General features: G+C 40.3%; 1 protein-coding gene across 2 annotated transcripts in view; it reads left to right on the forward strand.

Moving 5' to 3' along the window:
- Positions 1-27290, forward strand: part of LOC117428309 (leucine-rich repeat-containing protein 49-like) — a 169897-nt gene that overhangs the window by 126519 nt on the left and 16088 nt on the right. For both annotated transcript variants that reach the window (XM_058994887.1, XM_034047188.2), the window contains exons 14-16: positions 15332-15569; positions 17771-17956; positions 18930-19039. In XM_058994887.1, the coding sequence (XP_058850870.1) occupies positions 15332-15569; positions 17771-17956; positions 18930-19039 (534 nt within the window). The remainder of the gene's footprint in view (positions 1-15331; positions 15570-17770; positions 17957-18929; positions 19040-27290) is intronic.

The following is a 27290-nucleotide window of genomic DNA, read 5'->3' on the forward strand; positions in this document are numbered from 1 at the left end:
GAGATAACATGAAATGTAACATATAAAACAAAATAAAATGAAATGCAAATATAAAAAGAAATAACATGAAAAATCATAAAACAAACATTTTTAAATTGTGAGGTTTATACAGAAACAACTTTAAATAAATACTTGCAATCGTAGTTGTCAAGGCTCAGCCGTTACCATAGACACGGTCTGAAGGGAAACGGAAGCTCTGACTAGCACTTGAACAGATGTATAATTTGGAGCGAGTCGTTTGGGAATTCAGATTGGGGTGGAAGAGAAGAGACATTAGTTTATAAAATGCCAAAACTGCACATAACAATTAAACAACACTGCAAAGAATTTGAGCATGAGGGGATGTATGCAGCTGACGGTGACAAAATAATGATGTGCAGGTTTTGCAACTGTTGGTTGGAATGGGAGTCGAAAGATACCGTTGTTAAGCATCATTAGTTGTTTATTGCTTTGGGGGAAAATATGGCTTGTTTGCTTGTACAGTACTTTGCATTAGTATGCTAATTCTTTGTTTTATTTCAAGTGGGTCAACCTTTGCACTGGAGCAAATGCTGTTTTGGTTTTGAATGGATTTGAATGAATGAATGTGCTTTGCTTCGTATTTAAATGCTGAGAAACCCCAAGCTTGTTGTATACTGGAGCCCTGCTTCAGTGCAATAGGATTGAAATACAAACCTGTAGCAGGGCGGTAGAAAGCCCTGCCGGCTCTGCTTCACCTGGGGTCGCTGCCGGCTCTGCTGCAAGTCCTGAATAGCAGCAGGAAGTACTGTGGCCGGAGCCCCACGAAGGGGAGCTGCTGGCCATGAAGAAGGGGATGGAGGTCAGACCAGCTCCCCAAGCCACACTTTCGTGGCAGGAAACTCTGTGGCCAGAGCCCCACGGAGGGAAGCTGCTGGCCACGAAGAAGGGAGGGGAGGTCAGGAGGCCAGCTCCCCCAGCCGCACTTTCGTGGCAGGAAACACTGTGGCCAGAGCCCCACGGAGGGGAGCTGCTGGCCACGAGGAAGAGAGGGGAGGTCAGGAGGCCAGCTCCCCCAGACGCACTTTCGCTGCAGGAGAAATTATTATTTATTTATTTATTTATTTATTTATTTATTTCTTAGCAGACACCCTTATCCAGGGCGACTTACAATTGTTACAAGATATCACATTATTTTTTACACATTATTTTTACATACAATTACCCATTTATACAGTTGTTTGGTTTTTTTTACTGGAGCAATCTAGGTAAAGTACCTTGCTCAAGGGTACAGCAGCAGTGTCCCCCACCTGGGACTGTAATAAAACAACATTTGTGAAAAATTCAATTGAAACAAAACAAATTATTAAAAATAAAAAGAGTTTCACAGGGCTCTGGTAATAACATTATAATTTCACAATGGTCTTACACTAATAAATAAAAACAACACCTAATAAATAAATAAACAATACCTAGGAAAAAGCTTTGACTAAAAGTCTTTAACAGTGTCTTCAAATTTCGGTCGAAACATCTGTCAGTGATTTTATTAAGTGTTTTAATATTTTGAAATGAACTATTCAGTCTTCTATCTTTAGTTCATCAAGGTCAAAGTTGTGATTTGTGAGGGAATGTATCTAGACATCAGAGTTGACATTCTTGCGTAGTGAAGGAGTGCAATTAGATCCTAAATATCTACAAGCTGTACAGCTCCTCAGTTTATTGTCTCTTGTACAGCAAAGTGCTGTTGAGTTGTTGCACATAGGGATGAGTACTCCATTGAGCCGCCACACTCATTCATGCATTACAGCATCTGCTTTTCGGTGAAAAGGTTACCTTACTCAAGCTGAAAAAGTTTCTCTGTGAACTCGCCAGTTTATCGTAGGGTGCCTAAATAAAGTTGAGTCAACAGGAAACATAGAGCTCTGCCAAATTGTTTTATAAGGCCCAATTTCATGTGCAGTGGTGGCATCAGCACCTTCCGGGGGTCCACCAGTGGCTCCCACTTGACGTTGTTCCTCCCCACAGAGAACTCGGTCCGCTGTGGTCAGTCCCGTCTGTGGTAGTGCGCCTTGGTGTCCCTGCTGTCCCAAAGGCAAAGATAGCAGGGAAACTTGGTAAAACCGCCTTGGAGACCCATCAGGAATGCCACCATTTTGAAGTCTCCTATGACCTCCCAGCCGTACTCATCATACTTCAAGGCGTCCAGCAAGGTCTTGATGCTGTTGTAATCCTCTTTGAGGTGCACCGAGTGAGCCAGGGGAAGAGACGGGTACTTGTTACCATTATGAAGCAGCACGGCTTTGAGGCTCCTGGATGAGCTGTCAATGAAGAGGCACCACTCATTCTGGTTACAGGCGATTCCGATTGCCTCGAACAGACTGGTCACATTGATGCCATCTCAGAAAAATGCAGATATGTATCCACTTAGGCAGCTGGAACTAAACTGAACTGGTGGGCTTAAGGCCCCTGTATTTATACTACTATTTATATTACTGGAAAGTTCTAGAAAGTTCTAGAAGTTACTCCAAGTTTACTCAGCACTGAATCTATCTGGAATGTTCTGGAAAATAGGTAAATTTCAAAACATCACTGTTGTCACGTTTTCACTTTTCACGTTCTCTTTTATTATATTATTTGCTCTGCACACACTCTTAACTCAGGGGAGACGTTAAGGAGGACAGAGATGTTTAAAACTCCTAGTGGTTTATGTTCGAGCACTGGACGAGCGGTGTGTCCTTAAAACCTTTTTATTTAATCAAGAAAATCACTCATTTATTCAAAGTTTTACGAATCAGAGCAACATCAGCGCTCCTTCGTTTTATTAAAATGCCTTTAATATTGGTTTAGTAGTTTGCGCATACTACCAAAACCCGAAAACATGTAACAATAATTAGCAATCCTAAGTTTATTACAAGCTTCAGCATTTAATACTTCAATAACATAATACAATTATATGTATTCAGTGCAGCCCTCAGGCTGGTTAAGCACAAAGCCTACAAGCACCCACTGCTATGTTTTAGCACATTCAATATAACACTCTCAATTCTAAAACATAGTTTCAAAACCTCATAGCAATATAACCAATAAATGTGAGATACAATAATACCATTAATATGCTTACCTCCTATTATAAGGAAGAGTAGCGTGAACAAAAGAGAAGGACTGTTCTGTAGAGATCTGCAAAGGATGGACCACATAGCTCTGCCCAGCTTGATTGTGGTGGTCTCAGTGTGATCGGCCCAGGGTTTTTATACAATTTTCGTCCCATTGAAAGCAATGGGAAGCCCCAATTAGATCCAGTCATCAATCTATATGGACACTCCTTATCTCTTGGCAAACAGTAATCTCTAAAGAAGTTAACCAACTCTTCAGACTCAATTAGAGTCATATGTCAACAAATCAACACTAGCCCATGTTCTCATCCACTCATTCTTGGCCCCCCTCCTTCATCTGAAAAGTTAGGTGAAGCAGAGTTCACAAAATCCCTGCAACCTTGATTCACTACTTAATATGGGTGCATTATAAAAAGGAGTGGTGTTTTAAATATATGCAACACCAATATAAGAAAAGTGGTGTTTTTTGAATATATGCAACACCAACAGTTTATATCATAATATAGCAGTTATAGTTATAATGATTATAATTGATTACATGAACTTGGCTTTCAAATTAATTTCATTCTTTCCTTACAGGTGTGTGTTTAGCAGGTATTATAGGGAACTTCTATCTTATATCTTTTTAATGTAGAGTTTTCTCCTTATGGAAAACCTAACTATTTTACTGAGCTGTAAAGCTGTAATGTTTTTCTCCTATGGGCCCCTGGTAGCTTGAACTTAATTGACATCCAGATGACCCTGTATTTTTCAGCTATACACATACTGGCTAAATCCAGTTTGTTAAAGACATCTCTTTCCTTGCCAAGTTTGGTAGTGGTGGATGTTTCTATATCTCGTATGCCTCCTTTGCCCTTCGACTAGTTATTTTAGGTGTTGAGACCATCCAGCCTAACTCCCTACAGGTGCAGTCAGGCCCCCGGTACTATAAACCTTCCGATAAGAAAATTCCGGCTTCTTCCCACCAAAGAGGCCTTCCATCGGCTAATACAAATCTTCTCCAAGGGCAGGCTGATAGAGAGTTCAAGAAGACAGGTCACATAGAGTTTACTCTCCTAAAACCTATCTCCTGCTTTTATTCTTCATTATTTATTCAATCCTTTTATTTTGTATGTTCACCACAACTTTTCTTTATGCTGCATCTTTTAACTTCAGAGTCAAACTAGTATGTTACTTCTTATAGCGTATGGCTGCTAACCTTATTTCTTTCTGCTAGCAGCAGTATATCAGCAATTTTACAATAGGTTCTTATTCAATTTCCCTACTCTCTATTTGTGGTGTATCTTCTGACAATGCTTATTTTCTTAAGTTAGAGTCTGCTTTTACTCTAGGTTGTTCTTACTCACCTACTTATTTTAAAACTAAATTACAAACAGAAACCGACTCAAAGTGAGATCCTTTAGTCCCTTTCTGTCTTTCTCTTTCCCTTAAGAATACTCCTAACTCCTTTTCCCTTTATATTCAGAAGTTATAATTCTTGAATGTAAGCACACAGTAATTCTTTTCATTGAATTAGGACTCAGTTTTTAACTATGCTCATCTTGATAGAAAACAGCTTCAGGTATGCTATCATATTAAGCAAAGTGAATCATATGATCTTATACATAAAAATTGTTCATAGTATTTCATACTAACAATAATTATCACTACCTATGATTATATGTTACCACAGCAATCTATACCATTTAAAACAAGCATATTAACATACATCTATTAGTACAGCATTATTCTGTAGTCAAGCTGAAAAGTCTTAACAGAGATTTCAGCACTAAATTCTGGGAATCGTGCCAATTTTAATAAGAGACTGCTCAAGGCCGGCCAGTGTATCAAGTTGTACCAGATTCTGTTATACGGTCTTACAGAGAGAGCACTTTACAGTATTTGTTACAGACTAAGGATTATTCAAACATTACAAATGGTTACAGCACATATCATCTCATTAATACATTTCATTTTTAAATCATCCAGTCCATGTCCAATGTTTCAGCTCGTTCCCAGCAGGACTCCACTTCTGTCTTGGGTTCAGCTCGGGTCGGCTCTGCAAACACCACAATACCTATTTTGCTCTACATTATTAGTGGGCAGACTTAATACAACTGAATCTGAATCAATCGAGGAGCCGTGAACTCTAGCCACTGAAATTCTCCATGCAAAGGAATCCAATTTCTTACTACACATAATAACTGGTTCGAGGTCACCCGTGACACTGTCCTGGTCACAAAAGCAAAGTTTGTAGGGAATAATAGCCATTTTCTATACTTTTGAGGCATAAGCAATTAGGAAATAACACTTACTACCCAGGAACCCCCCCCAAAAAAAAAATTGTTACAGAATCTGGGGAAATATAGAGGAAACTGTACATATGCCAGTCTCTATGTTGCATTTACACTTACATGATAATGTGATAGTGAAGTGAATCATGAACATAAAGAATTACAGCCGTGACAGGAGATTTACGTTCCTGACATACTTACAGCACAGCTTGCAGGTCACATTTATAACCTATATCCGCTCCTGGTTGTATGTGTGTTTAGTTAGGAACAGAGTGGAATAGGGCTCCTAATGTGAAAGCCAGCAAGCTCCCTAATGAAGTGCACAGCATGGTTAACTCTTAAAGTAATATAGTAAACAGCCACCCAGGAATTGCGTTATATCAACTGAACAAGACTGAGAGACACTGCAGATTCAAGATACCGCTTTCTGTTTTATTAATTTACTGTAAGAGCATATGCATTTTCAGTGTAAAAACACAGCACACAAGGTCAAATATCAGAGTGGGTAACCGTCATAGAAAACAAGACTTGTTCCACTTATGGGCTATTTTTTTGTTGTCATGAAAAGTTAGTGACCAGATATTTTTTTCATTATTATTGTGACATACTGATGCTGCATTGCAAATACATTCAATGGCAAAGCTCACTGCGTATCACTTAAAAAAAGAAGAAAATAATTGCTTGTAAAGCTCCAGCAGGGTCCCAGTGTGTGGATTTAGACCAGGAGAGTGGGGCCCATTCCCATGTGCAGTACTCATTGTGGATGTAGAAAATGTGATTTTCCATGTTTTAATATAATAAAGGGAGCAACAATAAATTCAGCTCTAAACTTTCCTTAATAGTCAAAAGAAATGTGTTGTTTAAATGTGCATGCATGCCAACAAGAACTAATACATAGATATATATATATCCCACTGCACTCACTCATCAGTGTAGCATGCTTTTGTGTTACACCAGGTCAGCATTTGATGGGTGATTTCGAATGAAGTCAAAAGGGAAGCACATACTGTTTACCATCAATTTAAACAGATTGTAAATACTTTAGCAAGTGAATATAAATATTATAACATACACTTATCTACCTTTTATAAAATCAAATATTTTGAACAATCAAGAGCATACAACCACCAATGTTTGTACCAATTGCATTTACGTTTCACAGCAATTTCACTTAAACTTACCTTAATAGCAGTGCTGCACCACTGCCTCACAGTTTAAGTGGAGTGTAGGTGAGCTTGTCTGGGCTCATTAGTGCATAGGAGGCTGTGTGGTCCAGTGGTTAAAGAAAAGGGCTTGTAACCAGGAGGTCCCCGGTTCAAATCTCACCTCAGCCACTGACTCATTGTGTGACCCTGAGCAAGTCATTTAACCTCCTTGTGCTCTGTCTTTCGGGTGAGTTGTAAGTAGTTGTAAGTGACTCTGCAGCTGATGCATAGTTCACACACCCTAGTCTCTGTAAGTCGCCTTGGATAAAGGCGTCTGCTAAATAAACAAATAATAATAAAAGAATCTCATCAGTAATAGGCCACCTCATGGCTTGTGTCCAGAAAGCTCACCTAGCAGGCTGTAGACTAGCCAAGGGGGTTACCTGACAGATGTCATAGGCAGTGTGGTTCAGTGGTTACAGACCGGGTCACCTCTGCCACTGACTGACTCACTGTGTGTGACCCTGAGCAAGTCACTTAACCTCCTTGTGCTCCATCCTGCGGATGAGATGTTAAATCATGTCCAGTTGTAAGTGACTCTGCATATAATGCACAGTTCACAGCCTACCTCTGTAAAGCGCTTTGTGATGGTGGTCCACTATGAAAGGCGCTATATAAAAATACGGATATTATTATTATTATTATTATTATAGAGCTGTATCCTCAGCTCTGGAGGCCTGCATGGATGGGGAGAGGAGTCCTGAGGATGGAGACACAGATTGTTATGCATGTCCATGACTTTTCATGAAGATAATCATGTATTCTGGTATCATTAGTAGTAAATGCATAACATCTGGGACAGATTTCTCATTCAAATATTTTGCAAGCATTGCTCCAGTGGTTCTAGATTCTCTGTCCCAATATAGTCGAACCCGCTCAACATCACCCGTTAGTATCACCACACTGTGATGTCCTGCCCAGAATAAAAGGGGAGCCAATGGGGATGATCTCCTGATAATATCACTATGCTTATTACCACACTGGGTAATATCACTCACATCTGTCAGTCATACTTTGGTAAGTAGGTTGCTATTGAAATGTATCGACATTTAAAGTACAACAGCACAAGATACCATACAGAACACTACACTGCAATGTGTTTTATATAATAATAATAATAATAATAATAATAATAATAATAATAATATTAAATGGAAACTTTATACAGGCAGCCTATTATGGTGCAAAATAAGTTATATTTTACTTGAATGAATTGTATACTGTTATTTCATTGTTTATAACTTGAGCAATGTCTGTCTGGATGTTTTTTATACACGGTGTAAATTCCCTTGTCGGGTATATAGTGAGAATGTTATAGTTCAACAAAATATTAGATGGAAAATATGCAATGATTCAATATTCATTGCCACAGCAACATCTCCAGTCAGTATTTATAGCCTTTCCAGTCCCCATTTATCATCCAATCTTCCAAGTAAACTTATCTGAAAAAATAAATCAAATGAATAGAGGTTGTAGTAGTGAGGAACATGACTAACAATCCTTGGCAGTTTTTAGTCACGTGAGGTCTTGTCTTGATCTCATTGTTGAGGTATGCTAAGTAATGTGTTTAGACAGCACCCTGTGTATACCCAGCCCTGTCCCTGGAGCACCCTGCAGGGTTACAGACCCCTGTGTGTATCCTATAGCAGCTCACAGCATTCAGTTTCCACTCACAGTCTAACATCTTTGAACGGGACGCAAAGGTGTGAAATTCTGACAGCTTTAACCAGGCACTTGTCAAATCATTTTCAAATTGCACTAAATAGTTTCTTAACCGTGTTGACTTTTTGAGTTCAGTATGGAAAATGATTGTGATGGTCCGTGATGATTAAAATCTCCTAATAGGCAAAATGTGTCTGCTGTAAATTTCATTTAATGCCTGGTAAAAAAAAATGATGGTTTCAGAGACTGGGTGGTCCAGTATATTGGCTTTAGTAATACAGTACTAAAATCATACCGTAGACACTCCTCTTCAATTAGTACACAATTCCTTTTAATATCATTTCAAAGAGACTGGGCAAATCAGAGTTGACTTTATCAGGAGTTTACCAATAAGCTGGCAAAACAAGCATGAAAAACACAGAAGTGTCGATTCAACAAATATACCTTGTTTATTGTTGAACTCAAATAGTGCTGCAGGTGTTCATACAGTTTCCATTTAATATTATTATTGTTATTATTATTATTATTATATAAAACACATTGCAGTGTAGTGTTCTGTATGGTATCTTGTGCTGTTGTACTTTAAATGTCGATACATTTCAATAGCAACCTACTTACCAAAGTATGACTGACAGATGTGAGTGATATTACCCAGTATGGTAATAAGCATAGTGATATTATCAGGAGATCGTCCCCATTGGCTCCCCTTTTATTCTGGGCAGGACATCACAGTGTGGTGATACTAAGAGGAGGTGACATTAATGGGTGATGTTGAGCGGGTTCGACTATATTGGGACAGAGAATCTAGAACCACTGGAGCAATGCTTGCAAAATATTTGAATGAGAAATCTGTCCCAGATGTTATGCATTTACTACTAACGACAAAAATGAATTACTTAAATGGTTACTGCCAAGACTGGCACCCACTGTGGGAGGTACAATAAAACACAGATATCTCAGAGCATCATAAGGAAAATCCATTGCCATGTATTGAAGTCACAAGTTACTTCTCACTTCAGATGACTAGTACATCTTAGAAAAGTTAAAAATGTAGTAGTTTAACCAAATCGTAGCTGAAAAACATACCGTGATTCAATGTTGGCCACGACTACATCTCCAGTCAGTATTACACAGCAGTCTACCTAACAAGATCTGTTTGTAGTTTTGTCTATGAACTATTCCTGGCTTGTTGGACTCTTGTGCTTGAGGAGAGTGGGGAGGTGTGCTTTCATATTTCCTCCTGGGGCTTGCTATTTAGCCTGTAATTATATTTTATTTTATTTCTTGTTCTACACACTTTTTCATCATTGGACAATCAATTTATTTCCCAAAAAGGCTGTTCTCAGACAACTAAATAAAATGTACACTCTCAGAATTAGATATTTCATCATACACTTAACCAACCCTATAGTTAAGAGTTTCTTCACTGGGGACTTCTGTGGGTTAGGCAGGCAAAACTGGCATGGGTTGTTTCTCCTCATCACACTACAGTGGACCCTACTGGCTATGTGCCTGGTGGGCTCAAACAGTCACCTGTAGGACTGACTTTTGCCCTTCAGAGAACGGTAACTCACCTACATCTGCTTTCAGTTTCTGGGTGTAAAGAGGCAATTGGCTTGGTTGTGGGGATGACCACGGACCTTGAGTTCTCCTGAGCTGTGTGGAGAATTGCAAAATAACTGCACATATACACCAAAAAAAGTGCAGCAATGTGTAGTACATCGGAAGCATGTTGATTTTACACACAATACAGGAGTTTTAGAAAGCATTTTAAACATATTCATATAGTTTTCTTAGTATTGTAGTACCTTTACCATCACTACCTCTGGTTACCATGGGAACAACTGTATAAAAACAGTACATGAATGCCTTGGAGTGGCAGATTTTATTCTCAAGCAGTAATCGAGGTATTTTATTATGGAGATAACCATGTGTTGGCACTGAATCAGGCAGCTGACAGGCTGTCTCAGGAAATTCATGCGCTCTAATAAATGTTGCTACTTAAAGTATTCGGGTCCTGTTTTCCTGGGCGAGTTTTTGGACTGCAGCCAGCCTGTTGGGGAGGCCTGCTTGCTTCTGCTCCGCTCTGATTGAATCACAATGATATCTGGTATCAGACACAGAGGGGTATGAACTGGTGGCTCCAGATATACAGTGGCACCAAACTATCTTCTGGCAGTTACTCTAAGTTTTAAATCTGTAGTGTGTAGGAAAGTGTACTAAAGAGTGGCGAAAGCATTGTGAAGCCCAGAGAGGTATGGTAAAGCATATTAAAAACATGGTAAATCCATTGTATAACCATGGGAAAACTGCTAAATTAGTGTGGTAGACTTTTATGAGGGTATTGCTTTGTTAAATACTTGATTTTAATGTGTATGCTATTAGGAATGCAACAATAATACAATATATTTTGAGTAATCGTGATATCAGTATTGACGGATTTATAGTGAATATGTTTAAATGTAATGTTTATTTAAAAATATATGTTTTAGTTTAAATTACTGGATTTAACCATTAAGATAAATTGATTTTGTACACGGAGAGAATGAACTGTAAAAAATTAATTAACATTTTTTATGGGGTAATGTGTCTCCTGCATTTTATTGCTTTCAGTTATAGTCTTTATCTAACACGTGACAAAGGATCCAGATGACAAGCAGAAACCTACCGGAATAAGCTTTTGTTCCAGCTCATGATACAGAATTAGCAAAAAAAAAATTACAGATGAAGAAAAAAAGTTACAAGAAATATATGTCTATAATTATTTATTTCAGCAATTGTTTTGCAAAATTCCAAAAATGCTAATTCAAAAGTATTCGTACCCTTTGATGCTATGATAGTATTGTCTACAAGGTGCTAGAAATTTCAATATGATAATGCAGAACCTAATTCTAGAAGTCCGTTTGTTGGCAAACTCTTTAACACCTCTCCCTCCCCAACACCCCCTCCTGCTCCAACCCCTACACCCACTGCATCCCCTACTAACTCACCCTCCTTCTCCACCTTCTCGCCCCTCTCAGACTCTGACCTCTCCTCCCTGCTCCAGGGTCACAAACCCACCACGTGTGCCCTGGACCCCCTCCCCACTCACCTCTTTCAAGCTGCTGCTCCTGCTCTACTTCCCTTCATTTCCTCCCTTCTCAACATCTCTCTACTTTCTGGTCTCTTTCCCTCTGCCTTCAAAAAAACCTCTATCACTCCCCTCCTCAAAAAACCTACCCTCGACCCCACCTCCCTCCAGAGCTACCGTCCTGTCTCCCTCCTACCCTTCCTCTCCAAAACCCTCGAGCGGACTGTACACCACCAGCTCTCTGCTTTCCTGTCCAACCACTCTCTGCTCGACCCTCTCCAATCTGACTTCCGCTCTGCTCGCTCCACTGAAACCGCCCTCCTGTCTGTCACCAACTCACTAAAGTCTGCCCGAGCTGCCTCTCTCTCCTCTGTCCTAATTCTCCTCGACCTCTCTGCTGCCTTTGACACTGTTGATCACTCTATTCTACTATCATCTCTCGCTGACCTGGGGATCTCTGGCACTGCTCTAGCCTGGTTCTCCTCCTACCTCTCCAACCGCACTTACCAGGTAACCTGGCGTGGAGCAACCTCCACACCTCGCCCTCTCTAAACAGGAGTCCCTCAATGGTCAGTCTTGGGTCCTCTCCTGTTCTTTCTCTACACCCGCTCCCTGGGCCCCCTCATCGCATCCTATGGTTTCTCATACCATTTCTATGCTGATGATGCTCAGATTTTCCTCTCCTTCCCCACCTCTGACTCCACCATCCCCTCCCGTATCTCTACCTGTCTGTCTGCTATTTCCTCCTGGATGCACTCGCATCACCTCAAACTCAAGCTCTCTAAATCTGACCTCCTTTTCTTTCCCTCCTCCTCCTCCCCCTCCTCTGATCTCTCTATCTCTGTTCCTCTGGAATCTACCACACTCTCTCCCTCTTCCTCCGCTAAGAACCTCGGAGTCACCCTGGACCCCTGCTTCTCTTATTCCCATCTCCACTCTGGCACGCACTTGCCGATTCTTCCTGAGCAACATCCGAAGAATCCGACCCTTCCTCACCAACTACGCCACCCAGCTCCTGGTCCAGGCCTTGGTACTCTCCCGCCTAGACTACTGCAACTCCCTCCTGGCTGGCCTCCCTGCGTCCGCCACCCGTCCGCTCCAGCTCATTCAGAACTCCGCTGCCCACCTGGTGTTCTCTCTGCCTCGCTTCTCCCACGCAACTCCACTACTCCGCTCACTCCACTGGCTCACGATCACCGCTCGCATCCAGTTCAAGACTCTTGTACTAGCCTACAGATGCCTTGACCAGACTACACCCAGCTACCTCCAGACCCTCATCTCTCCCTACTCCCCCACTAGACCTCTCTGCTCCGCCTGCACTAGAAGACTGGCTCTACCTCCTCTACGCTCCCCTGCCTCCAGAGCCTGCTCCTTCTCCACCCTCGCTCCGCAGTGGTGGAATGACCTTCCTACAGATGTCAGGACTGCCCAGTCCCTGACCACATTCCGGCGCCTCCTTAAGACTCACCTCTTCAGACAGCACCTGTAGAACTCCTCTGTTTTTCTGAAATTGTTTTCGAGAAATTATCAATTTCAATTGGAGTATATAAACTTTTGACTACAACTGTATATATGTGATTAAAAAAAAGGAGCGCTATTAATCTTGAAATTTAAAAAAATGTATCTCAGTTAATCTTGGTTTTAATCGCATATTTAATTGATTCAATTACTGCATCCATCTCATTGAAGTTTGTAGTAGTATTATTATTATTATTATTATTATTATTATTATTATTATTATTATTATTATTATCATCATCCAAAAAACAACCCAGCATAAAACCCCTGTTTTCCTATTTCTGGATTCTGGATTATATTTATTGATCCCTCTTTATAGTTTTATATTTATTTACAATCCAGAATTTGTTGTTAAATTGTTTGAACCAACAGCTAAATCAGAATGTAGTCAGTTTATTACTCACCTTACTGTATTTAAAATTATCAGTTTCCTTTACAGTTTCCTTTACTCATAACTGATATTTTTCATTGCTGTTTAAATAATAATAATAATAATAATAATAATAATAATAATAATAATAATAATAATAATAATTTTAAATTCTCTTTTATTAATAACTTGAAATTGCCTAAATAAAACAAAACATTCACAGAGTAACAGTTATATCCTCTATAATTGTAAATAATATCATTTAAAATAAATGGTTATTGAAATAAAACAAAGCTACAATGTTAACGGGTCTGCAGTCGGTACTTGTCGATTTTGCAACAGCACTAGTTATTATAGTATCATACTTAGCTTGATTCATGGGTTTGCAGCGATCCTGAATTTCTAAGAGTACTCTATCGAAACTGATTGGTTTCATTTGTTGTTGTTGTTGTTGTATTGATGTTGTCTGTAGCAGAAGAACTACTATAAAGTGTATTTTGAGAAGTGAAAGCATGTTTAACACGCAGGTGGTACAACAGACTTCTTAATACTGGAACTCACTTTGACAGATACAAGTAACGCTCTTTCTATCCAATGAACCGTTGGAAGGTTATTAAAAATAAACTTCCCATTCACAAGTCTGTCAGTTTGAGTGCTTTGCTACATGATGCGGTTCCGTGACTAATTTTATATTCAAACGATGACTTCACTCATTCAATCCTGATGTGCACTCGAGTGTATTAAAATGGTCCTGCAGGAAATGAATTACGGTATGCTAAGACTAAGAGGGACAAGACAGAGGAGTGAGATTAATCTCTCAAACAATTAATGCGTTAATTGCAGAAGTTAACTGAGATTAAATGACAGCCCTAATATATATATATATATATATATATATGAAGGTTGCTCTCTTCGAGGTTCTTTCTCAGCACTGTTTTACGAACCAAAACCACAGGTGTTTGTTTTTTAATGTGCTTGCGCAAGTTTTATTTTCACCCAACAAATAAAAAAAAAAAATGAAACCTAGCTCTGCTCGAGCACTAACTAGACATAAAGGAACCTCACTACAAACAGGACAGCTAAGCTGCTTCCCTGGAAAACAAAACACAAATACATAAAATAAACTTTGCAGTACTACGTTTGCAAAGTAACATAGAATACCATTTCTCATAGTGGTTCACAATTGTTGCAATGTGTGTAATGTGTCATTTTTTTAGCATTTCAGAATTCCGTTCGTTTTTTCATTCAGAAAATAATCTTCAGAAAATCAGCCTCTGTTATCTAATCTGATTTTCAGATGGTGTGTTACTTATCAAATACATGTACAGTACACTGTGGAGCAGAAATGAATAGACATGTACAAATGTACTGAATTGTTTTACAAACAGTGTATTTAAGTACTAACTTGTATTTGCTTTACAAGTTCTTACAAGCTTTACATATCTGTTGTTTTTAGACTGATGTACAGTTAGTTCTCAAAAAAAAAAAAAGTAGTGTTTATCAAGAACTAGAAACACATGCTGTGTCAATAGGGTGGAAGTCACTGTTGACAGCAAGGACGACACTGCTTCAAAGGCTGCAGCTAAATCGTTTTTCCAGAATAGCCATTAGAGCCATCTCTTTTGGAACTTTTGCAGTCGTAGATAATAATGCACTCTCTATAACCATGTCTTTGTATCAGCTCTCTGTATCAGCTGTCTTACCCATTGTAACTGAAACAAGGAGATGCAACTTTTACAATGCCTTAGTGATAGGATAGACTTTGTGTCCTGTCACAGTATCTGTATTTTGTACAGTTCTTTCTGCTCAGCTCATTACTGATTAACTTACTATGTCCTTTTTGAACCTCAGGTCCGCTAATAATCATTTTCTGTTTCAGTCATCACATCCTGGGGATGCTTTAAAACTTCCATTGTAAGCACCTGTGCAGCCCCAAAACATGTCTTCTGTCCAAGTTCATTGGGTACACAAAAGTGTAACCATTAACCTGTTCCCCTACAGCACTCAAAAGTGCCAGAATGTGATGACTGAAACATAAAATAAAAAAATACAAACTTCTAAACAAGAACAATACATTAGTAAAGATAACGGTGGTATTTGATACCTTTCAAAGGCTCTTTTTGAAGCCCTCTTTACTAAAGCTCTGTGTTTGTTGTTTCCAGGTCCTCAGAGGGGGCGGGGGGCCCCAGTATGCAATGCCTATCCGTGTCGGACTCTCACCTGGCGGAGCTGGACGGTGAAACACTAAGGCTGTTTGGTCTTGTGGCTCTGGAGGCACTGGAGCGAGGCTGGGGGGTGCAGACTGTGGGCGCAGTGACCGCCATCGCCTTCCGCTACATCGACTACGACGCCATCGTGCCCACCCTGCCTCGCATACGCGTCAAGTTCCCCAATGTAACGGTAAGTGAGTGGCAACTGATTACAAAAGGAGTAGGGCATTAGACAAAACTGTAATATACTTTCTACAGTTTTAATTTATCTGTAGAGTTATATATAAGCCAATCAATGCAAGTGACGGGTGAAATAATATTTGTGCAGGATCGCATCCATACTATAGGCTTAGGGGGGTTCTGCAATTAGGTAACGGCCTATAACTATTTTGGCAGACTTCTGGGGAACACTCATGCAAAAGTAAGGCTGTAAATATATGTTAAATAGAGTATATATTCTCAAGAAAAGAGACTTGATTTAGCTTGTATTGTCATGCTTCTGTTTTACTTTTGTATTGTAAAATGTTTCACTGATTTTCTTATGCAGTATTCAATTACAGAGGTTTAAAATATATTGAGATAGTACAACAGTGGGAACTGTTTGATGAAACCTTTAGATATGCAGTAGCATGTGCATTTTACTTATGACACACACAGTTAAAGATGTTGGTTGTCACCCATTTTAATTATTGAAACGATGGCTGTATTTATATAAGCCACAGGTTTTTTGCAGTTTTCCAGTGATACACAATACTGTGCATTTACCAGTTATTGTGTTTTTTTAAAATGCTATACCTGGACTTTACAATGCTTCCCTATGCTTTATTACACTTAGCTATGATTTTACTATAGACCATTTTTATAAGGGTCTTCCCTCCTTTACTCCATTTCCCATGTGGAGAGGGCACATCTCTATACAATCTCACCATAGTATAGTCCTGTTGTTGAAAGTTATACACCTTGTTTTAGTTCAAATTTAGAAGCATACAATTGTAAAGAAATAGTAGCTACTCCAAACTAATTCAACTGCTACAACTAAATTGTTCTTCCTAGTTTTAATCATTCTTGCTAGTTCTTATATCCACTCAGAGAGTGTGTCTGTTTCAAAGCAGGTCCCCCATGAGAACCTCTCTTTGTTTTTCAGCTGATCTCTTGTGGGTTATTTTATGTGAAATCATCACATTTACTGGCAGAATGCAACCCACAGATGTTAGAAATCAGTAGAAAGTACTAACTAGTCAAAGTATGAATGACTGCTGCTTTTGAAAGGCAATATATATGATACTCTTCGAGTTCAGCAGTCAAATTGATCCAGTTATGCTGTTTACAAAGAAGTTGTGTTGATTTTCTGTGTTGATTTTTGAGCAGCACTCAACACAATGTTTAATGAAAAAGAGTGTGAAGTTCTCTATCGTGACGGAACAGCACTATTTTGATTGATATTGTTTACCATATAAAATGACATTCATTACGATTTTAATCCATGTTGTTACGATGCTCTCGACTGAATTGCTGCCCCCAGCAAAGAAACAATTACGTCAATTCAATGAAGCCGCTCACGCAATTCACACTCCCTTTACTTACTGAAAAACAATTCACTTGTGATTTAGATATGACTTAAAAAACCTGACCTGAAGTGTCCTGGACTACCCTAAGCTCAGCATGGTACCTGCAATATTTTCTCTACCACGGACCAGTGCAAGATGCTTCTAGTTAGTTCCCCACCAGGGCTTTTTGCATCATCAATGTGAAGATAAGAGAGTGAAGCTAATTTGATTGTTAGTGTCATCTTTAACTTCCCTGTAATGAGTCCATCAGACTCATTACATCTTGTTAGATGCAGCAATTAACTCAACTAGCCCATCACAAAGCAATTATAAGCAGGTGTCAGTCTCTTACCTTTAGTATCAAATTTGTGATACAAAAGCCCTTGTTGGGGAACTAACTAAAAAATCTATACTATTACTAGTAGAGAACATACTGCTATGTTTCAAGGATGGGATGAAAAAAGGAAACAAAATAATAATTAATGTTAATGTTAAGAAGAAGAAGAAGAAGAAGAAGTTACATTTCAACAACAGCCACATTAAACACATTGTTATATATTCATTTTTTTGTTGTTGTTGCTGATTTTGCTTTAGTGAATTCAGTGTTTTTTGTGATGATGAAGTCCATTACACCAAGGGAAAAATTATCACCAGTCAACATAATAATTTGCAAAATATTATTTTGAAATACTGTAACCAGACATAGTTCTATTTTCCTCTAAACTATTTAACATTGAATTGTCCAGAATACATTCTAGAGTCTTGGACCCCTTGTATTGTTTCTCCTCACTCGTATCTACAGCAGTCTGATTGGTTCTGTGTTTGAATCTCTTTCTCTCGGCAGCACCTGATCTTCTCCGAGACCAATGTCCACCGGCTGCCCCAGCTGGCCGCTCTGGCTCAGGTCCGGCGGCTCGACCAGCTGACTGTCCACCCTGAGGGCAACCCGGTGGTCAGCTTGGCACTCTGGAGGTCCTTCGCCATCTTCCGGCTCAGCCACTTCAACCTGCAGAGGATCAACGGGGAGGAGGTACGGCACGGCAGGCCTGGCTAGCTACTCTTACAGTCCAGCTTCTTAATTACACTCTTACCATCTACAAACACTAAAAACAAATACATTCAGGGACAAATGTTTCCACTAGAAGTCTTTTTCAATGTCCTTGAAAAAAACAAAATCAATTCAATGACAAATGTTTCGTCTACAGTGTACTCCGTTTATAAGAATCGCATCCGTCCCGGACCGACCGAAAAGCAGACCGATATGATTACACTTGGCAAAAGCATGCCTCCGTGCATCAGCAGTTTAAATACAGTATACAAATGTCAATGGTGCTCAATCACTGAGGACACCGTGCCGCTACGCAGTCCTCCTCCCTCTACATGCACAGGGGGGGCTTAGGTCAGCCATGGTGTCTTCAGCTCACTGCGCACCAGCGACCCCTGTAGACTGGCTGGGCGCCTGCGGGCTTGCTTGTAAGCTGTTGAAACTGTGGGTTGACTGCATGGCAGGCCTGCAGAATGAAAAGAAGAGGTTGGCTGATGGTACACGCTTCGGAGGACAGCGTGTATTCGTCTTTGCCACTCCCAAGTTAGCGCAGGGGTGGTAGCGGTGAGCTGAGCCTTAAATATAATTGGCTATTTCAAATTGGGCGAAAAACGGGGTCAGATAAAAAAGATCAGATTGATTTGAGTCGCTTGTAGACAAGGGCTTCAAAATAGGCCCCGCAGCTATTTGGTTCAATAGCTGCCAGAAAAAAATAGCATTATGTTAAAGTGCCTTTAAAGTATACACACCTGAAAGCAATGCTGATTGAAATGCATTGAAACCCCTATCGTATAGCTATCCTATGGGGCATTATAAAAGATGTATTAAGTCAATATGAGGGATCTTGGCAAGTCTGATAGCGTGCTGGTATTGGTCCTGAGGGCCGTATATCAGCGTCTATGAACTTGCCTATGTCTATGAACTTGCCACCTCTGTAATTCTGTGTTTGTGCCTGTAGGTCACCATGAATGACGTGATAATGGCAGAAAGGCTGTTTGGAACTCTGGCTCACATCGCTGCTGCTGAAACTCCACACTATCGCCTGCTCCTGCTGCTGGGAGAATCCAGGTAAGGGTTACCCCCTGCAACAAGGTCTGCCAAGACTGGTACCACGTTGAATGGCTGCTTCAGAGTGGGGCAAAATGGCCAAACATATCTCATCCTGGATGGTAGTGTATATAAGCACCTCTTTCCATATATTCCAAAATAGCACCAAAGTAGTTTGTCAGTATACTACGAATGCAGTGTAATGAAAAAATACACACAAGGAATTGAAATTTGTTTAGCCGAGTTAGGTATTTATTTGTTGACCCCACCCCCCGAAACACACCCTATAAACAAGGTTTGCAATAAATACATTATAAAACATTGTATGGTATATTGCTGAGCAAATGATAAGGAGTATCGGGTATCTAATATGGAGGCTGATGATGATGATGATAATAATAATAATAATAATAATAATAATAATAATAATAATAATAATAATAATAATTGACATTACATACACATGTGATATTGCCTAAATGTATTAAAAGAAACATCCAAAGAGATCAGGATAATCTTTTAAATAAACACGATTTAGTCAGACAAGCACTAACTGGGTGTGAAAGGATGGACTTGAGTGGCATGTGGGATGACGTCATGCACTAGGAAGAAGTGCAAAACAAACAGGTAGTGTGGATGAAACTGAGACGCATTGACGCCTCAGCGTTTTATTAAATTAAATGAAAAATAAAAAGTTTAAACAAAAATAAAACACAATAATAAACAAAAGGGCACACAGGCAAAAACAAAATAGACAAACACGGAACAAAATTATAATCAAGTATATTACGTCTTGTCTGTCCTCTGACACTCTCTCTTCTAATGAGCCCGGAGTGCGTCTTTTAATATTTGTGGCTGGAGCCTTAATTACCTATTAATAAATGACCTTGTTAAGGCTCCAGCCACATTCCCACAGGTTTTATAAGGATGGGGTATTTAACCCCATCCACGCCAATTACATAAAATAATAAATAAAAATAAATAATGTACATAAATGATGTACAAATACAATGGTGTACACAATAATAATAATACAACATAAATAATAATAATAATAATACATACATACATATACACAAGGGGAGGGCACCCCGTCACACTGGTATATGACTCCATCACATCTGTAATACAGTATTGTGCAATTAGCAGCCATTCAAGTTAGTAAAGGAATGAAGAGATCTGCTAAAATTAACAGCACATGTAGTAGTTTTCTGCCTTCGATTTGTATCTTACTGAAAAATAAATCAAAATTACATTTTATAAAGTAACTAATGATCGGTGTAAAAAAGAGTATTTTGTACTAATTTCAGTTTCAGATCTAAATACTTTATGTAAGTTTGAGGAATGTGTTGTATCAGGTTTGTGAGTTTTAAAGTTTATTTCATGTACAGTTTAGATCAGTGGTGTTCCACTTGTGGTACACATACCTTTACTGGTACACGACAGGCTTGCCACTGGTACGCATCGACAGCTCTTTTATGACGATACGATTCCTCAAAACACAATGCTCCCTCAATCGCACTATCATAATGTATCTATCTGTTTGTACCACTGAATCACAGAGAAATTATCAATTATGACTACACTGGTTACAAATGCAACAACAAAAACATTTTGACAACTGTTTTTTAGGGGTTAGGCACAAAAATGCTGCATCTCCCTGCGACATGACATTGGTGTGTATATAAAAAAAATAAAAAAATGCATATCACATGTTTTAATAAACTGAAGTGTGATAAGGATGGTAACAATTTGATCGAATAAAAATGCTTGTAAGTGCAGAGAGGTATATTAACACCAGGAGAATATGGAACCCCAGTTTCTTGCAACAGTTGTGATGGTGACCAAACATGTTTGAGTACTGTTGTGTAAAAAAAGTAGCTTAAAAAGAAACGTAGAGCAAGAACAACAACAAATACAAATACACTTAAGGTGTGTGTATTGCACACGTGCCATTAACAAAATGCCCTGGAAACTTAAAATAAAGAAAATAATTAATGAAGGGCTGTAATGCAGCAAAAAGTGCAAGAATTAAACAAACAAGGAAGTGAAAAGGTTACTGTACCAAGCTGCATCTTGCATCCCAGCTATAATAGATTTACTTATATTGTTTACCGTCAGCAGTTTAAGTATGATTTAATTGCACAAGATTCCAGATGAGCTGATAATATCTCTTCAGCCAAAGAAACAAGCACAGTAATTTAAGAGCACAGTTACCATTATATAAAACAGTATGTAGCGTGAATTTTGTACTAAAGTAGGGTCAGGTGTTGCAGGGAAAACAAAGTTTATTTCTGAAACTGACTATTTAAAAAATGTGACAGCATGGTGTCTCCATATTACAGTACAACTCTACACAATTAAAGGTGCGGTCACCAATTCCATACACAACACTGCAAATATTAAAAATATAAACATGTGGATTTCATGAATAGATTAACCATTCAGCAGAATGAGGCAACAAACAAGCGAGTGCAGACAGAAACCTGGTTGTAATGGGTAGGTCTCAGTTTTACAGTAGCAGTTTAAGATTGCACATAGTTACTGGTACACCTGGTGGTCCCTGCTGGAAACACTGGTACTTGAGATGAAAAGGTTGAAAACCACTGGTTTAGGTCACTAAGTGAACGTAGACTGCATTACGAAGTTGCTGTCCCTGTACAGACCTCCCACAGCCAATTTAAGTTGCATGTGATTGCCCTGCTCTGTGTTGAGGCTGGTCTCTCATCACTGTGTAAACAACTGTTGGGTTTCATTCCAGATTACTCCAGCTATTTGAAGGGATGAGAGATAAAAAAAAAAAAATTGTCATAGAGCAGGGATCAAAATATTTTTCCATGCAGCCAGAGAATCACAGAATTAAACAGAACAGCCAGATTCATTGTCTCGCAGGAATTTAAATGACCGGGTGGCCATCAGCCTGAGAACACCTAGAGCGGGAATAGCCAATTATATTGCGAGGCGGACCAGAGGACACCTGATCACTTCTTTCTTGAACCCCCGGGTCTCTCCTTGGCTCTTGATCCTGGGCACCGTGGTTTGCAGAGCTGCTGTTCCTCCTGGAAACACAGAGAGGGAAGGAGCTATTTCGATCTCTGCCAAGCTGACACCTCTGTGAACCCTCATCCCTCCTCCTTCCTTCTCCCCCTTTGCAGTTTGCACGCTTCGTATTGTTTTTGTGTTGAGGATTCCTTGCCGCTGACAGCTTAGTGTTGCACTTGGCAAGGAGAACCTGCTCTTTCTAGCTTGCACTGTGGCTCATCTGATTTAACACTTTCTTTGAATGCTGCTGCCTAAAATGGGAATGCTTGTTTCACTTTGGCACTTGTTATTACAGTTTTTACATTACCCTTACTATGACAATCATTCTAAGTGGTTCTGTTGCTCCAGTATTACGTTTTTCCCTAAATCTGCCTTTACTTGGCTTTGAGCTTGTCTGGAGAATCCTAAATGCCGGGACTGAACATCCTCATTCCATTCAAATCCTGTGGCAATATTACCTTTCAGCTCGTCCAGTCCCACCTACTCTCTGTCTTTGATTTGAATGAAATATGGAAGGCTGTTGAGTGCTGACTTGAAGTCAAGTAATGATAGATTTAGAGAAAAATGATAATAACTTAGTATGGAAGCAACAGAATCCAGAACCGCTCTGAATGACTGCAACAAACTATTAAAATGACTGCAAAAAACTATTAAAATGACATTTGAAGCGACGCACTCTTTAAGTAGTCAGATAAGGGACAATGGCTTCCTCACAAAACTCTACCAATAATTATAACCAAAAGGATGCAACTGTGTGTTCTGCTTTTCAGTCCTGGGCTTCTCTCAAGCAGAAAAGCCTATATTGTAGAGTGAAGCATATTGTTAATATTCATCTCTTGAATAATTCAAGCTACGCTAGGGGTCCAATTCTGTTAACGTTTAGCTAAGTAAAAGCATTTGAGTAAAAGATTAATTCAAGTATTTTAGAATTTCAAATGTATTTTCAAAACTTTTTTTTAAGATTGAGTTAAAATCTTTTGATACAGCTATTGCAACAAATTATGCAATCCAGTTACGGGGTTGCCAACTTTCTCTGTGTTGGATCTCAAATTACTTTCAAGGTCGTGCACAGGGTGTGATAATTAAAGGATTCAAGGCTGCTGCCATAAAAAAGGAAGGTGTGCCTCAGGACTCAGGCCTTAGTCCATTGCTCTTAGTGATTATATATGTGAAATACATTGTGCAACGCCCTAAAAATGTAATCACCTTCACATTCATGATAGGTTGCCACGATTTCATGTGGTTGTGAATTTGTACACAGTGGACTAAACCGTAACATTAAAACGTATATAGTATCCCAAGTGAAGGTGATGTAGTGGAGGGCTCACATGTACCTGTGTAAGTACACGCTTTCATTTTAGTCACCAGTTGTTTTTATCATTTTTTCCCCAATTTGGAATAGCCAATTATTTTTAGACTCAGCTCACCGCTACCACCCCTATGCTGACTCGGGAGCAGCAAAGACGAACAAACGTTGTCCTCTGAAGCGTGTGCCATCAGCAGACCGCTTCTTTTACACACTGCAGGCCTACCATGCAGCCACCTCAGAGCTACAGCGTCGGAGGACAACACAGCTCTGGGTAGTTTACAGGCAAGCCCGCAGGCGCCCGGCCAGACCACAGGGGTCGCTGGTGCGCGGTGAGCCAAGGACACCCTGGCCGACCTAAGCCCTCCCCCGCCGGGCGGTGCTCGGCCAATTGAGCACCAACCCCCACGCTTAAATTTAAGATATATCATGAGAACCGATCTTCCAGTTGTGATGAAACAAGGCATCACATTGATTAAAGAGTGGCGTCTTCCTTAGGTATGCGTTCTAGCTTGGTTTGATGTGGCATATAAGAAAAGTATATGAAAAGTATTGCTTGAATTTTATGAAACTACATTTACAGGCACATGATACATCTGTCTGTATATGTGTGTATTTTTTAGCTCTATCCTGAGAACAGCTTCCTTTATTCTCAGGGATGCCCATGAATATGGGCACCCTGTGTTTTAAGGTCTGGATGTACTCTCACTCGTCTTAGCTACCTCTAGATGACTGTCACAGCATGTACAAGCCTGGGTTAAAGAAATGAGACAAGTCTGGGGCATATATTTTGTCAGTTTTGAGTGAATTCAGTACTGATGATAGTCTGGGCCATGGACCAAGAACCTTTGCAATGCACACGGTACTCATTACATTCTGAAAATGACACTAGAAACAGGAAGGATGGAGGATTGGTCACAAAACAACTTGTTAACTCATCAGATCAGTATCAGAATGGGCCTACACCCAGCTGAGAGTGTTTTGGCAGGTTTTTATTATGTTTTGCCCGGCTCCTGTAAGATGATAGCAGTGAGATGTCAATGGGGACACAGTGTGTGTTAGTGTATGGGCGTAGCCAGTTCTGTTGTTCATATAGATTACAATGAAGTGAGTGTTTTGTGAGATTCCACAGATCAAGCATCATTAGAAAATGGCGCCCCAGGAGAAATGAAAGATTAGATTGTTAATCACATCAGCTCATTCAAATTTCTACCACCCCAAACTTGGCTTCGTGCAGTACTTCACCCAGTTCAATGATGAGTCAATACTTTTTCAATGTACTTAAAATGATTCAGTTATGGGTGGGCGAAATTGCATGATTTTAATTGTTCTAATTTGCAAAACAAGTCCTGTCTTATTACTTGTGTCTTTGTGCTATTTACAGGATGGTTAGATGCAAAATATGGTAGAATCTAAGACAGCAAAGGCTGTCAGTGACGGCAGGCTTCCTCCAGTCTTAGGGCTGTGTTGCGTTAAGCCAGAAGCTATACCAGTGGGCATCCCTGTATTTTGCTTCTTCTGTAACTGTAGGTCACTGATCTACCACCGTTCTTAGTGAACGAGGTTACCATACTGTTTGCACCATACCGCTGTACCGTACCGTGTAGCATGCTCCATGTACCGTACCGTGCACATACCTCACCGTTGCACCATACCATGTGCACCACAATGTTGCACTGTACCGTTTGCACCGTACCGTGTGTACCATGCATTGTGCACCATACCGTTGTGTACCGCACCGCACCGTTGCACCGTACCATGTGTACCATGCATTGTGCACCGTACCATTGCACCGTACCGTGTGTACCGTGCATTGTGCATTGTACCATTGCACCGTACTGTGTGCACCGTGCACCGTGCAATATAGTACACCGTGCACGCAACATACAGTGTGTGTCGTGCAGTGTGTCTATTAAAAAAAAAAAATTCTGTACAGCTGTACTAGTGCCTAGGCACAGTGCAGGTACTTAAAGTTTACCAAGGCTAAACAATACCATCCCTGGTCTATCTAGCAGCGGATCTGGTCACTTGTCACAGTTGACCTTTCGCAACACTATTGTGGTTGCATAGCAATGTTGCTGTGTGCGCTGTTCAACAGCTTTCTTCTTGGTTAAGAGTACTATACGCTATCTGTTATAGCAAGTAAAACCAAGCGGTTGTTAAATTGCACAGCCACTGCGGTGACATTATGCTGGGTTTTATTCTTGTGATACATGTAAGCCGTGTCTCCCCGTGGAGGACAGGCACGGCAGATGTGCTGCCTGTTTGGGTCTGGAGCATGACAAGGAGGAACTTGCCAACCGCAACTCCTGTGAGTTTTGTGTATCTTTTACAAAGTGCATGCTAGAGAAACGAGTGTCTCGCAGCTCTGTAGAGCGATCTTTGTCCATTCCACCTGGACAAGCCTCCCCTCCATCTTCAGCTCAAAAAGAGATGGTTATATCTTCCCCTGAGGGCTCTGTGCCTAGGGAAAGTAGGTGAAAGGCACATAGGAAACCGCCTTTGCAGTCTTCCTCATTGTCTAGCAATTTGCTGCCACAGGCCCAGGGCCCCTTTTCAGGAAGTCACCTGGAGTACTGGCGTCAATGCACCACAGACACCTGGGTGCACAATACTGTACAGACCGTTTATTCTCTACAATTCAGACACGCTCCCCCTCCATTTCGGGGTGTGACTACAACGTTAGTCATTGATCCGCGAGATGCTATGGTATTGTCTCAGGAGGTGACAGCCCTGCTACAGATGCGGGCTATTTGCACAGTTCACCCTCGTCATTTGGAAGAAGGGCTTTACTCCTGGTACTTCCTGGTGCCCAGGTGGCAGTGGTCTCAGACCAATTCTTGGTCTCAGACAGGTCGACCTGTATCTGAGTTGACGGAGGTTCAAAATGTTGACTGTGCAGCAGCTGTTGCAGTCAATAAGGCCAGGTGACTGGTTCACCATGGTGGACTTAAAGGACGCTTATTTTCATATCCCCATAAGACCAGGGCACAGGAGGTACCTCAGGTTCACTTTCCAAGGGATAGTTCCGGGTACTGCCATTCGGCCTCTCTTTAGCTCCCCATGCCTTTTCGAAGTGAATGGAGGCTGTTCTGGCCCTGTTGAGACTCATAGGCATCAGAATACTCAATTATCTGGACGACTGGCTCATATGTGTTCAGTCTCCAGTGCAGGCAGTGACTCACACGGAAATTGTCACAGACCACCTTCACCGTTTGGGTCTGTCAGTGAACAGTGCAAAGAGACAACTCACACCCTCAGACAGCCTCCTATTTAGGAGTGCGTCTGGATTACCGGTCGTGGGCTTTGTTCCAGGGCGCATCTGTCAGGGGCATTTGCGATGCAGCAGTGTGGGCTGCTCCCCATACTTTTACATGGTTCTATCGGCTGAATGTTGTGGATCCACAAAACCCTGGCTTTGGAACAAAGCATGCAGCTTTGGAATATCTATTCAGGTTAGACGGTATGAAAGGGTTAATACCCATGAGGCAATGGTTACATTTTTATTTTGGGGAACCAGGGTTATGATAATAACCTAACGTTCCTGCACAAATCTCTTTATATTAGATGTATTAACATGTTTGTCACTAACTAGCGCACTTTAAGCCCTGGGCAGTTTCTATTTGTGATTGTAGCTAACAAAATAATTACATACATTTTACCTGTTGTGTACTTCCATTCATTATATAGGTCCAGGTTTGAAAGAAACACAGGTCATGCTAAACTGTGATTTCTGTTACTACACTTGGTTAAAAAAATAAATCTCTGTTAGCAAGCCATGCTTTTCAGTTCAGAAGTGGCACAGGATTTCATTAAAATGCCTTACTTTGAAATGAAAATACAAATCTTAGTGGGACGGTCCTAGCTTATCACCAACACTTCTGTCAGCCTTGTGACCCAATGTCCTTGATTTGATCTTGTTGA

The sequence above is a fragment of the Acipenser ruthenus genome, chromosome 21, assembly GCF_902713425.1.
Source record: "Acipenser ruthenus chromosome 21, fAciRut3.2 maternal haplotype, whole genome shotgun sequence".
NCBI lineage: Eukaryota > Metazoa > Chordata > Actinopteri > Acipenseriformes > Acipenseridae > Acipenser > Acipenser ruthenus.